Here is a 12,105-nt window from a genome sequence, read left to right on the forward strand (position 1 = left end):
CTGGTTAAGCATGTCCTTTGATAAAATTGAAAATTAAGTATTAAAAGTTTTAAAAACTGAAATTTTAAAGTGGTAATTAAAAATAAATATTATTTGAAATCTTTTTAAATTTGTAGCATTCAACATTCAGTGATAAGTGATATCTCTGTCGTTTGAAATTTTATCCTATTTTAAGTGACGCTTATCGTTTTCAGAAATATTCAAAATGCAATCGTTTTAGAGATATTCAAAATGCGTTATTAAATGCACTTAATTGGATAAGTGCTTAATACATTTAGAATTAAGAGCTAAATTGAGTAATCAAACAGCACCAAGTCTTATGAACAAGTTAAGTGCTTACTTAATGTAATTTAAATATACACTTAAAACGGAATACTGACAATTTAAAATATATATATATATTAAAAATATTAATTTTTAATTACAACCTAAAAACTTCAACACTTGAAATTTTTAATTTTTAAAATTTTCATATTTATGTTAGTTTGTAATTTTTTTTTTAAAACCCGAATTTACAATTATTTAAGCCCAAATTTACAATGAGGCCTAAAACACCCCTTATTCATTGGGCCACACCCAGTCTTTATCTTTACTCATACAACAATCTCACAAACAATGACATCATGACATTCGTTTTAAGATTCCATCAATCTCAGTTGGGTTTTCCATCACGTCTGGGCTTGTTTGTTTGTTGTTACATGTGTTAGTTATGACTTTTTGGTTTCTCCATTGTTTGGTGAGATACAAGTCAAGTCATAGTATGAATTTTATCCTTTCACCAAAACAATTTTCTTAAATCTTTATTAATCAAACGAACTTTTGTAGTCTCTGATTTTCAGTTATTTTCTTTGCTGAAAAGATAGTCTTAAAAGTTTCTACTCTCAAAGAACATTAGCCCATAAAGACAGTCTAACTGTGTTTTTGAGTTCTGAAAAATTAGCCATTCCTGATAGTTTTCAGTGTACAGGCAGAGTAGGGACTAACCCATAAAAGAAACCTAAGAATTAAGGTTCCGTTTGTTTGTTTTGAGGATATATATATATATATATATATATATATATATATATATATATATATATTATTTAAAAATATATAAGTCAATATTTATTTTTCGGTACTTGTCAAAAGTATAAGTCAATATTAGGATCGTGTCAAACTACGTTGAAAATAACTTGCCAAAAATTAATACGTAAGTTATTTTTGTTAAATTTTAATATATTTTTTCTTTGTAAATATTGTATGAAACATTATAAAATAAAAAATATATATTTTACATCCAAACAAATAGTGGCCTAAATAAATAACTTTGACCTAACTTACAAAATGATATATATATATATAACACACACACCCGAATTTAAATAATACGAATTTGCAAGTATCTTTGAAAACATTGGAAAACATTGGAAGGTCAAACATAAAGTCAGAATCTATGGATTTCATGAATGATCTAGTACTATATATATTGATTAATTTTGTCCGAGTTTGACAAAAGCAAACCACAATTCCGACTCAACTAAGGTTAGTTCTTGTTTGATATAAGAGAGTCAAACATAGAACCTCCGCATTAATTCCAGGGCGGCAAAATCTGTGGACAAAAACCTAAATCTTGCCTATGTAAGGTCAAACCTAATTTCTGTACACAGTGATCACTTTCAAAACCAGTGTTATTTTAACAACCTGACTTTCACTTGCACTAAGCAATGGACATCATGTCACAAATTCTTAACAAAAATTAAGAACAAAAAGAGTTGGAAGAATAGTTTATTAAGCTATCCATATCCCTCATTCCCTGTTTTGAATTAAAAATAAACTTAAATTAAATCTTAAAAGGAAATCTAAAAAAACGAAGCAAAATCACTATGTTGGTTTGTCATCCATGTAGTATAAGTCTAAAATTGTTGTAACCTGATTACAGCAGTTCACAGAAGAAACCAAAGCCGACTTTGGTTGGTTACTTGTAAATTTCAACTTGCTCAAGATTGTAGTAGATTCAACCTGCACGGCAATAGCAAATATAATAAAGCTATAAATCAGTTATTCACTCAGTGAATCAAGACAAGTGCATGCATTTTTTTATTTATGTTTTTTTCAAGTGCATAATGTTCACATACCGTGAACAACTACATAAGAAGAATGAGCACATTGTCACGCCACCGCCAAAGTCTGCCCCTAGACTTCTCTAAGCTTGTGTGGAGTTAGTTATATAGAGTTGCAAAGATTTGTAGAGTGGTCTACCATATCTTAGATACTCCTTGGTAGCGTTCTAGAACCCATTGCGTTGGCTCGATGACACATGTACATATCTCCGTCATTCATTGTAAGTTCATTTATATACACCAAGCGCACAAAGGCAGTCTGCTAAAAATTTGAAGCCATCGGACTTCTTTTAAAGATGTTGCATTCCATAGGAAGGCAAAAATGTTGACCATGCTGCAAACCTTCACCAAGCCTACTCTCTAAACTCTCTAAAACCTTTAGAAACCCCTACTCTCTAAACCAAATTATACATATATCAACAAACTAGCCAGCATATTTTTAACTAACAAGCATATTTTTGTCAAAACAAATCATTATTTACCGTTGGAGAACAATCACAAATCAGAAGAGAATTCCAAAATCATCACCCCATTCAACAGGCTAGCTTCCATATAAAAAAAAATTTCCAACGTTTCTCTCCGTATCAACTTCTTCCAACACCATTTCTACCTCTATCCCACTATCCATCTCGCACCTCTCCCTATCAACTTTTTCCACCCTAATGCAACATATATGTGCATTTCACAAAAGCACAGTTCACCGATCTGCTTCCTTCAATAATCCATATAATGGAAACTAAACTGCAATATGCTATTAAAATTTGTGACTTCCAAAAAAAAAAACCTTTTGGTTCCCCAATTGGAGCAGCATCTTCGGCATCTTTCAATACCGTCACCCAATACATCACTAATCCACCCTAAGAGCGACCACCAATGACTATCAATACCAATGGTTTAATCCATGACACCATAATGACAATATATCAATTTTCTTCTGTTTCTCAACAATGACATGGAAACATTTTTTTTTCTTTGGTAACTAACAAATTCTAAATAAACAATACAACAAAAGGCTCAGATTTGATTTCTATCCTCAAATAGAAATCTGCATTGCAGTACAAAAAGACAAATTGACTTAAAATGAACAGTGACGAAGAGAAGAGGAGTATGAATATGACTATCAATTACAATGGTCTTGAGTGATGGAAAGAGAGAAAAGAGCATTTGCTCAATGTTATCACAAACATCCATCATAAACTAAAGTCACAAGTCCAGTGGCCATAGCAAGATGTAGCAGTGACTGAAGGAACCCTAAAAAAAGGCAGATGATTTGTTGATTAAATAAAATCAAACAACTTCACCTGTAATTTCAAAAACGAGAAGAGGATGCAAAAATTCGAGAGCTTTGAGACCTAATAGGAAATTTATTTCAACCTAAAATCTTCCTAAATTTTCTATTTCAATAAACAGGCTCTTATCATAATTATTTATGGACAATAAGGAAGAACGGACCTCTTTTCTGGTAGAGTGTATACGTACTTTCTATGAGAAACAAAAATAGACATAATCAAACACGTCTTAGAATAAAAGCACTCATAAGAAAATTCATGTCTCAAATTCCAGAGGATCGGTACGACCAGACATTTTTTCTTAACAAAGAAAAAGTAACAATCCAGGCAATTCAACCACTGGTAGATTTCACAAAAAATGTGAAGTCACAGAGTTCTCATTCTCAATTTACTGCTTGTGTAAGCGCTCAAAAACACCAGTAATGAGCACACTAAAATAAATACAAAAATACTTGTTCATTAATAGTCATAAATTAAAACAGAGAATAGCTTAATGACTAAATTTAACTAAACCAAACTCACGCATGGAGCATTTAAAATCATTCATCAATTTGATCAGGAGCCAGCAAACTAACAAGCATATTCGTCAAAACAGATCATTATTTACTACTGCTGTACAACAAAACAAATAGATTATTCACTGCTTCACATATTATCCATATAGCAGAAAAGTTAGATCACAGATCAAGACAAAATATTATATAAAGACTAATTATAAATACCAAAACAAATTATGAAAAAACAGCTAATTCATGACAATAAATTAAATCTCGTCAGGAAACAGGTGGATAACTATACTGAACTAAACCAAACTCTTGCGTAGAGCCTTTAAAATCATTTATCAATTTGATCAAGAGCCAGCAATCTAACTATGATATTCGTCAAAACAGATCATTATTTACTACTGTTGGCACTTGTAGTTCACGTGCAACAAAACAAATAGATTATTCACCGCTTCACATATGATCTATATAGCAGAAAAGTTAGATCAGGATCTAGACAAAAAAATAATATAAAGATTAATTATAAATACTGAAACAAATTATGAAAAACGGTTCTTTAATGACTAAAATTAAATCTAATCAAAAAAAGATCAATAACTATATTGAACTAAACCAAACTCACACATGCCTTTAAAATCATTTATCAATTTGATCAAGAGCCAGCAAACTAACAATCAGACTCTTCAAAACACATCATTATTTAGGGTAACTAAAAATGTCCCCCATACCATCACACCCAACTGTAAAATCACACAATTTCATTCCCACAACAATAATCTTGCATTTCCTTTTCAGTATTAGAAAAAAGAACTACAGCTTTAAATTAGCAAGAAAACAGAGAAGGTTTTAAAGTTAAATCAATAACAAGTCATTTGATAATTCATATTTACATCTGCAACTAATCAAAAACAAAAATAATCAACCTCTTCCTCTATTTCACTGAACTCATCACCAAAACCTCTTCCTCTATTTCACTGAACTCATCGCCAAAACAGATAAAAGAAGACTAAACAAGTTACAGCTATCCTCCATTTCATCTTTTAAGGTTCTGATTCGTTTTACCACCATATGAGATCACAAAAATAGGAAGTCATAGACCTTCAAACAATCAAAAGTCCCCCAAAGGATCAGAATCCGCGACGATCTGATCTAACCCTGCAACCACCAAATCATGTTCTCAAATCCATAAATGAAAGCCCTCAACTTTGAATGTTCATAACATAAATAGAAAAAAGCCCTGAACTTTGAATGTTCAAAACATAAATAGAAAACTATACCTTTATAGGAGCTTCAGAGACTTTGTATGAATCAGGGGTTATTGATGCCAACCACAAACCAGGAAATGCATTCTGCAAGAATTATCATTTATACCAAGCATTAGGCACTGATCAAAATTCAAAAACAGCAGAAAAAAAAAAAAAAAAAAAAAAAAAAAAAAAAAAAAAAAAAAAGGAAAAAACACACACACACACACCCAAACAGTAACAGAAAAATCAAATAGTGAAATTTGAGTATATTCTCACATCGAGTTGTTTCTGAACAGCCTTTACTCTCTTCCTTGGCCGCCTTGCCGGCTTTGATCCGGTCATCGCAAAGATATCCTCTTCAATCTCCTCCCGAGAGAGAGGAATCGAGAACTTTCTCTTCTTCTCCCTCCTTTCTTCAAAGTTCGCTTCAGGACCACTTCGCAACCAGATCGATTCCTGCCGATTCGTGGTCGCCGGAGGCAATTGAGCTTTATTCTCCGGCGACGATGCTCCTCCGACTTTAGATGTTCCTCCATTCACATTTGGTTGCTTCTGTATCGGCCTTCTCGGCCTCAAATTCCAAGTCTTCGCCGCCAATTCCTCCACTTCTCCAACTGTAGAAGCTTTTCCTTCATCTTGAACATCATCAAGCTTGTTCTTTGTACGGAAACGAATACTCAACTTCGATCTGGCTTCTTTCACTCCACCATAACCGTCCGAAATCGTCGATCTTTTCTCCGAACTAGGGATCATGTGATCGGAATATGTAATAGAGAAGCCATGCTTGCTACTTTCAGGTGCTTGATTCTTCGGATTCTCGGATGCAGAACCGTTGTTGGAAGGAGAAGCGTAGCCAGATTCCGATTCGGAAGCAGATTCGCGCATTGGAGATTGTCTCGGAGCGGAGTTGAGCAGCGGAGATTGCCGCTGAGCCGAATCGGGCGGCGGAGATTGATGCGATGACGAGTCGGCGAGTCTGCGGCCTCGCTGATGGTTGTTTGTGTGGTTCTTCGTCCACTTCAAGCGAGGCAGCGAGAAGTTGTGGAGAGGTTGGGACTTCGCTGGAACAGTCGACGCCATGGATATTCCTCTATCTAGTGTTTCAGATTCAGAATTTTGAATGAAACACCATCGATCGCTCAATGTTTCTCTCTCTAACCGATAAAACAGAGATTTTTTCGCACTTCGATCGACAAAAAACTTCAAAATAGAAAATTGGAGAGAGGTGATGTGGAGTTTCTCTCACAAGTCACAACGATTGAGCATAGATTTTTCTGTTTTTCGATCGTCTACGAAGCTTCATTGTTTGTGATAACCCTAGAAACAGATGATTCTAGAAAGATATGAAAAGGCAAAGAGGCGATGAAGTGTTTTCTCTATCTAAATTAAATTACAAAGACATTCAGATATACATATATGTGTGTATAGTCTTTGATGGGCTCAAGATCTTTCAATGGAGAAAATCAAAACCCTAAGAACTCCGAGAATTGTAGAGAGAGAAGATCGGAGAGAGAAAGAGGACGATGGCTTGGAGAGAAGGTGAAATTGAAGTGAGGAGGGGAGGGGGGGGGGGGGGGAGTTGTGACTTATGTCAAGAATATGAGAACGGTTAAGATACTGCTGAGTCTGGAACAGGAGGGACTTTGTTTTACAGTTTTACCCTTCATGTTCACTTGTATGGATGTATTTTTCTAAAATTAATCAAGGTAAGAATTAAGAAATTGCTTTAATCTTTCCAATAATTGCATAATACATGTGGAATATGAGATTGAATGATAAGTTATAGAATGCCTTAAGGGATCCGGATCACCTTTAATTAAAAATTATAGGAGTCGGGCACCATAATCGTGGACACAAATATACTTGTTATAATTTTTTTTTTTTTTTTCAAGCATTGGTGTCAACTTCTCGAGACATTTCATTGTTCACCTATGAAATTATAGAGGTCAAATATGGTGCTTTAAGAAATTTGACACCGCCAACGTTCAACAAAAATTATAATGGTCGGACACAGCCATAGTCGACCCAATTAAATATTATATATATATATAACATATTTGTCATGATCTTTTTATTTTTTATTTGTTTTGTAAAACATGATGGTGTTGGTCTCTCGAGACATCCTAATTATTTATCACCAAAGTTGTAGAGGTCGAGCATGGTACTTTAAGAGATCTGATCACCGACTATCAAAAAGTTTAGAGATCTAACACCACCATTGTCAACCCGTAAATTATATATATTATAATTTTTGTCTTACATGCACGGTGTAATTTCTAAAAAATAAAATTTGTGAGATAAGAGTTTTTATCACTTGATTATTGAATATTAAGATATTCTAACCTTAGGAGAATGATTAAAGACGGTGCAACTTAATGATACTTTCACTGTCTCCAAAAATGGTAAGTCAAAAGGGTTGAAATACTAAAAGAAACAAAAAAATAAATAAATAAATAAGGAGGAGGCAATGTAGTAAATCATATGTGAATGTGGGATGGGTAAAAATTAATATTTTGACCCACCAAAAAAATTATTTCCAAATTTGCATAATAAGGTGCATTTATCATCTCATTATATCCCTCTTAAATTTTTAGTTCATTCATTTAATTACAGTAATCAATATATATATATATATAAATTTAAGAGGGATATAATGAGATGATAAAATATACACACACACATTTATTTATTTATGGTATAATTCGAGTCTTTACTATTCTCTTTCAATCTATTTTTCTAACAAATATTATAAATTGCTGAACAAACATATAAAAAGGCAAAGTATATATATATATATATATATATATATATATATATATATATATATATATATTGATTACTGTAATTAAATGAATGAATTAAAATTTAAGAGGGATATAATGAGATGATAAAATATACACACACATTTATTTATTTATGGTATAATTCAAGTCTTACTATTCTCTTTCAATCTATTTTTCTAACAAATATTATAAATTGCTGAACAAACATATAAAAAGGTAAAGTATAGAAAAACCCCCTCGACTTTTAGGCTTTTCCAATAAACTCCTCTTGTCTATTTTTTTTTTTTTACCAAAGAACCCCTCTTGACTTGTAACATTTTTTCAATAAATTCCTTATCTAATTTTTTACCAAAGAACCCCCCTCAACTATCTAAAGGGAGTAGAAGAGTTGATATTTTGACCAAAATACCCTTTTATATAAATCTTAATTCTTTCAAACTTCAAAAATCCATCTCTCACAAACTGTACATTTAAAAATTGTAAATAATATATGCACGAAAAGCTTATGAAATAAGGAGTTCAGAAATATAAAATTTGTACAACAAACATTCATAACCGGAAAGAAATAGGCAATCTAAAAATCTACTTCAACATTCTTATTTTATTTTTTAAAAATAAAATAGTCGAGATATTTGTAAGAAAATTTTCAGGATTATTCATTTACATATGGAGCCAAATATATATAAAAATAAATAAATAAATAGTCCCAGTAAAGATCGATTTCATAAGATATCATATTTTACATCAATGTATTTTTATTCTTTTATAGACTTACCATTTAAAAATAAATAAAAATGAATATTCGGTCTCTATTAGGGCTAATATTTTTATATGTTATACTCCATATGAAAATAAATAGTTCTGAAAATTTTCTTGCAAATAATCCGAATATTTTATAAAAAATAAAATAAAATAAGATTGTTGCAGTAGTTTTTTAGATTGTCTATTTCACTCTTGTTATGAAGTTTTGTTAAGCAAATCTTATATTTCTAAAATCTGTGTTATAAGCTTTTCGTGCATATATTATTTGTAATATTTTGATGTACAGTTTGTGAGAATTTGAAAAAATTAATATTTAAATAGATAGTTGAGGGAGGTTCCTTGATAAAAAATTAGATAGAGGATTTTTCTTTGGTAAAAAATTAGACGATGTTACTGAAAAATGATACAAGTCGAGAAGTGTTTTCTGTATTATGCCCCATATAAAATACTCGTCCAGTAAAGTGACAAAAATTTAATACAACAATCATCATTATTGTATTAATCGTATAATAATTTTTAAGTCCAATCACCACATATAAACTTTGGGTTGCAATTGAGCCGAGCTGAGCTGAGCAAGAGTTGGTTTGGGCTCGGCTCGATGATGGAGTATCAGTGCTAAAGTTGAGCTCAAGCTTTTACATAGACGTTCGAACTTGTCTAGGTTAGGATCAAGAACGTTTGAGCTCTCGGCAATTCTATTATCGAACATAAACAAATATGTCATATTCACTGTGGAAAAAAAATAGTATATCATATTCACTTTTCTATTTGTGTACAAATTTATATATATATATATAGACACACATATAGGAGATTTTCGTAAATACAATTTTAGATTGTTGAATCACATATATACAGACGTGAGTCACGTGAGTGAGTACATATATTTACTTAGCAAATTAAATCAGTCATTACTGTTGCTTACCATCCAAACGAAAAATAAAATTGAAAATGTGAGAGAACCAGAAGCCGAGAGGAAGGGTTGAAGACGGTGATGAAAGTATGCAAATTAAGAGCGGTTCATTTTTTATAGATTTTTTTTAAAAAAAATTTAAGTATGCCGTAGAGCGGATATTAATTTCATGGCCATTGAATGCCATTAATTTCATGGCCATTGAATGCCATTATGTGAAAATTGAAATAAACTATTTAGCTATTATAACATTTTTCTTACAATATGAAATTAAAAAAATCTAAGTGCCTGATTTTATTCTTGAAAGCTTCGTATCATCTCTTTTTAAAGCTAATGACGAATGGTTGAGAAACTTCATGGACAACTTTCTTGTGCACTTACATACTTATCATACGCATTGTGACAAAATAATAATAATAAATAAATAAGAGAAGGAGAGTCAACAATTAGGTTCCAATCGGAGCCTGCATTTTTTTTATTACATTTGTGTTACAACATAACATGTAAGTGTTTTTTTTTATTTTTTGGTATATAACTGAAAATTCAAATTCAAATTTTAATTTAATATTCGGAACCAATTTTGCTTATAATGGAAAGTAGATGACAAATTTACATTGAAATGCTACCATCTTCAATCTTGTGTATAAATTTTTTTTTATGTAAATCTGGTATGTCACAATAGATTTATACAAAAAAAAAAATTAAATTATTTATTAGCATGGACCTTACATAATTTTTATAAAAGGAAATATGTTCATTTGGCTGCATAAAAAGGTTGGATAAAATATATAATAATTTTACACATTAATAACATAATAATATATCTTAACAGATAATTAGAGATAAAAAAAAAAAATTACATATCATATATAATAGTGTATATTTTATACAAAACAGTGCTTTCAGTAACTCCTGGAGATAAAACAAACTACTTGCTGGAGATGCTGTCAAGTGCTAGTATCATCCCTGTATAACTTACAATTTTTTATAATGAGAAATAAATGCCTCGTATTGAGCTGTCAAATTAAACATAAACATATTATACATATATATAAATATATATTTTTTAATGTGATGCCTTGGTTCACTATCTAATTAATGTTTATTAACCAGGATTATAGTAAGGACAAAAAGGAAAGAAAAGTAAAAATAAAAAATAAAAAAGATAATTTGCACTCACACTTTTTGAGGTTTGGGTCAACGTGACTTAGCGGATGGTCAACGTCACTAGCTTACATTGACACTCTGATGTTTCAAAAGTCATATTTACCCCTCATGCTTGTGAATTGACAAAAATAACCCATCATTATTCTATACACATCGATGCTGCCCTACACACATACGCCGTCCCACACATAAAGCACTGCACCGCACCCAAACGCCGCCATCGCCACACACATATACACACTGTCACTGCCACACACATACGCCGCACCCCAAATCGCCGCCGGACTCGCCGCACCACAACTAGCACCACAATTGCCGCTGGACTTTGCGCACCACCCACACACAACACCACACCCCAAATACCGCCACCACTACACACACAAAAGCATTGCACCCCAAACCGTCATCGGACTCGCTGCACCACAACCGCCACCAGACTCGTCGCACCACCCACACACAACACAACACCCCAAACGCTGCCACCGCCACACATACACATACATACACACAACCACCTCCACTGCTACACACACATACACACTACAACCACCACACAGACACACACACAACACCACAACCACCGCCGCACCAAACACGCCTCCGGACTCACCCGATTCGAACCAGAGAGTTCGTCATCGCCAATCTCCGAGCATTCAATCATTCAACAGCTCCGATCTGATCTCGCGGCGTGCTTTGGTGGCCGTGGGTGTGGTTGAGGAAATGGAGCAACGGGTGCAGAGAGAGAAGGGGTAGGGATCTGGGTTTGGTATTTCAGAATATTGTAAAATAAAGGATATTTTGATCGTTCAAAATTTAGTTTACAGAGTTATATTAGTAATTTATATTTTTTATGTATTTGTTGATTAAATCAAATATTAAAATAGTTATTTTTATATATATTTTTTTATAGAGGGAGTGTGTATGAATACTTTTGAAATTGAAGAGGTGTCAATATAACTAGTGAGTTAACCCGTTAGTGAGTAGTGTTGACCCAATTTTCAAGGGGTGTGTAAGGGCCTGTTTGGAGTTTGTAGTGTGATATAGTGTAGTGTTTTAGCCTAGAACAGAACAAGTGTTGTGTGGTGTAGTGTTCTGAAAGGAGAACAAAACATGTTTGGCGATGAAAATTTGCTTTGAGAATTTTGGAATAGAAATTATTATAATTTTTTTTAATGATTAAAATTAATTAATTACTTCACTTGATTAGTTTGTAAAACAAGAATTACAGAGCTTGATTAGTTGATTTAGAAAAAAAATTAAAACAAAAACCATACACCACAAAGAATTGCAGTTGCAGAGACAGAGGGAGACTAGGGCAATTGGGAGGCTGAAATGATTTGCC

General features: G+C 32.5%; 1 protein-coding gene across 1 annotated transcript; it reads right to left on the reverse strand.

The window, feature by feature from the left end:
* Positions 1 to 4,647: 4,647 nt before the first annotated feature.
* On the reverse strand, positions 4,648 to 6,698 carry LOC132299172 (uncharacterized). Its single transcript, XM_059795649.1, has 3 exons — positions 5,415 to 6,698; positions 5,169 to 5,240; positions 4,648 to 5,046 (listed from the first exon to the last, which is right to left on the reverse strand). The coding sequence occupies exons 1-3, from the start codon at positions 6,216 to 6,218 to the stop codon at positions 5,041 to 5,043; spliced, it is 882 nt and encodes a 293-aa protein (XP_059651632.1). The 5' UTR covers positions 6,219 to 6,698; the 3' UTR covers positions 4,648 to 5,040.
* Between the last annotated feature and the right edge of the window lie 5,407 nt (positions 6,699 to 12,105).

This window comes from Cornus florida, unplaced genomic scaffold, assembly GCF_030987335.1.
Source record: "Cornus florida cultivar Cherokee Brave unplaced genomic scaffold, ASM3098733v1 CherokeeBrave_3.0.0_Hap2_Chr03, whole genome shotgun sequence".
Classification (NCBI taxonomy): domain Eukaryota; kingdom Viridiplantae; phylum Streptophyta; class Magnoliopsida; order Cornales; family Cornaceae; genus Cornus; species Cornus florida.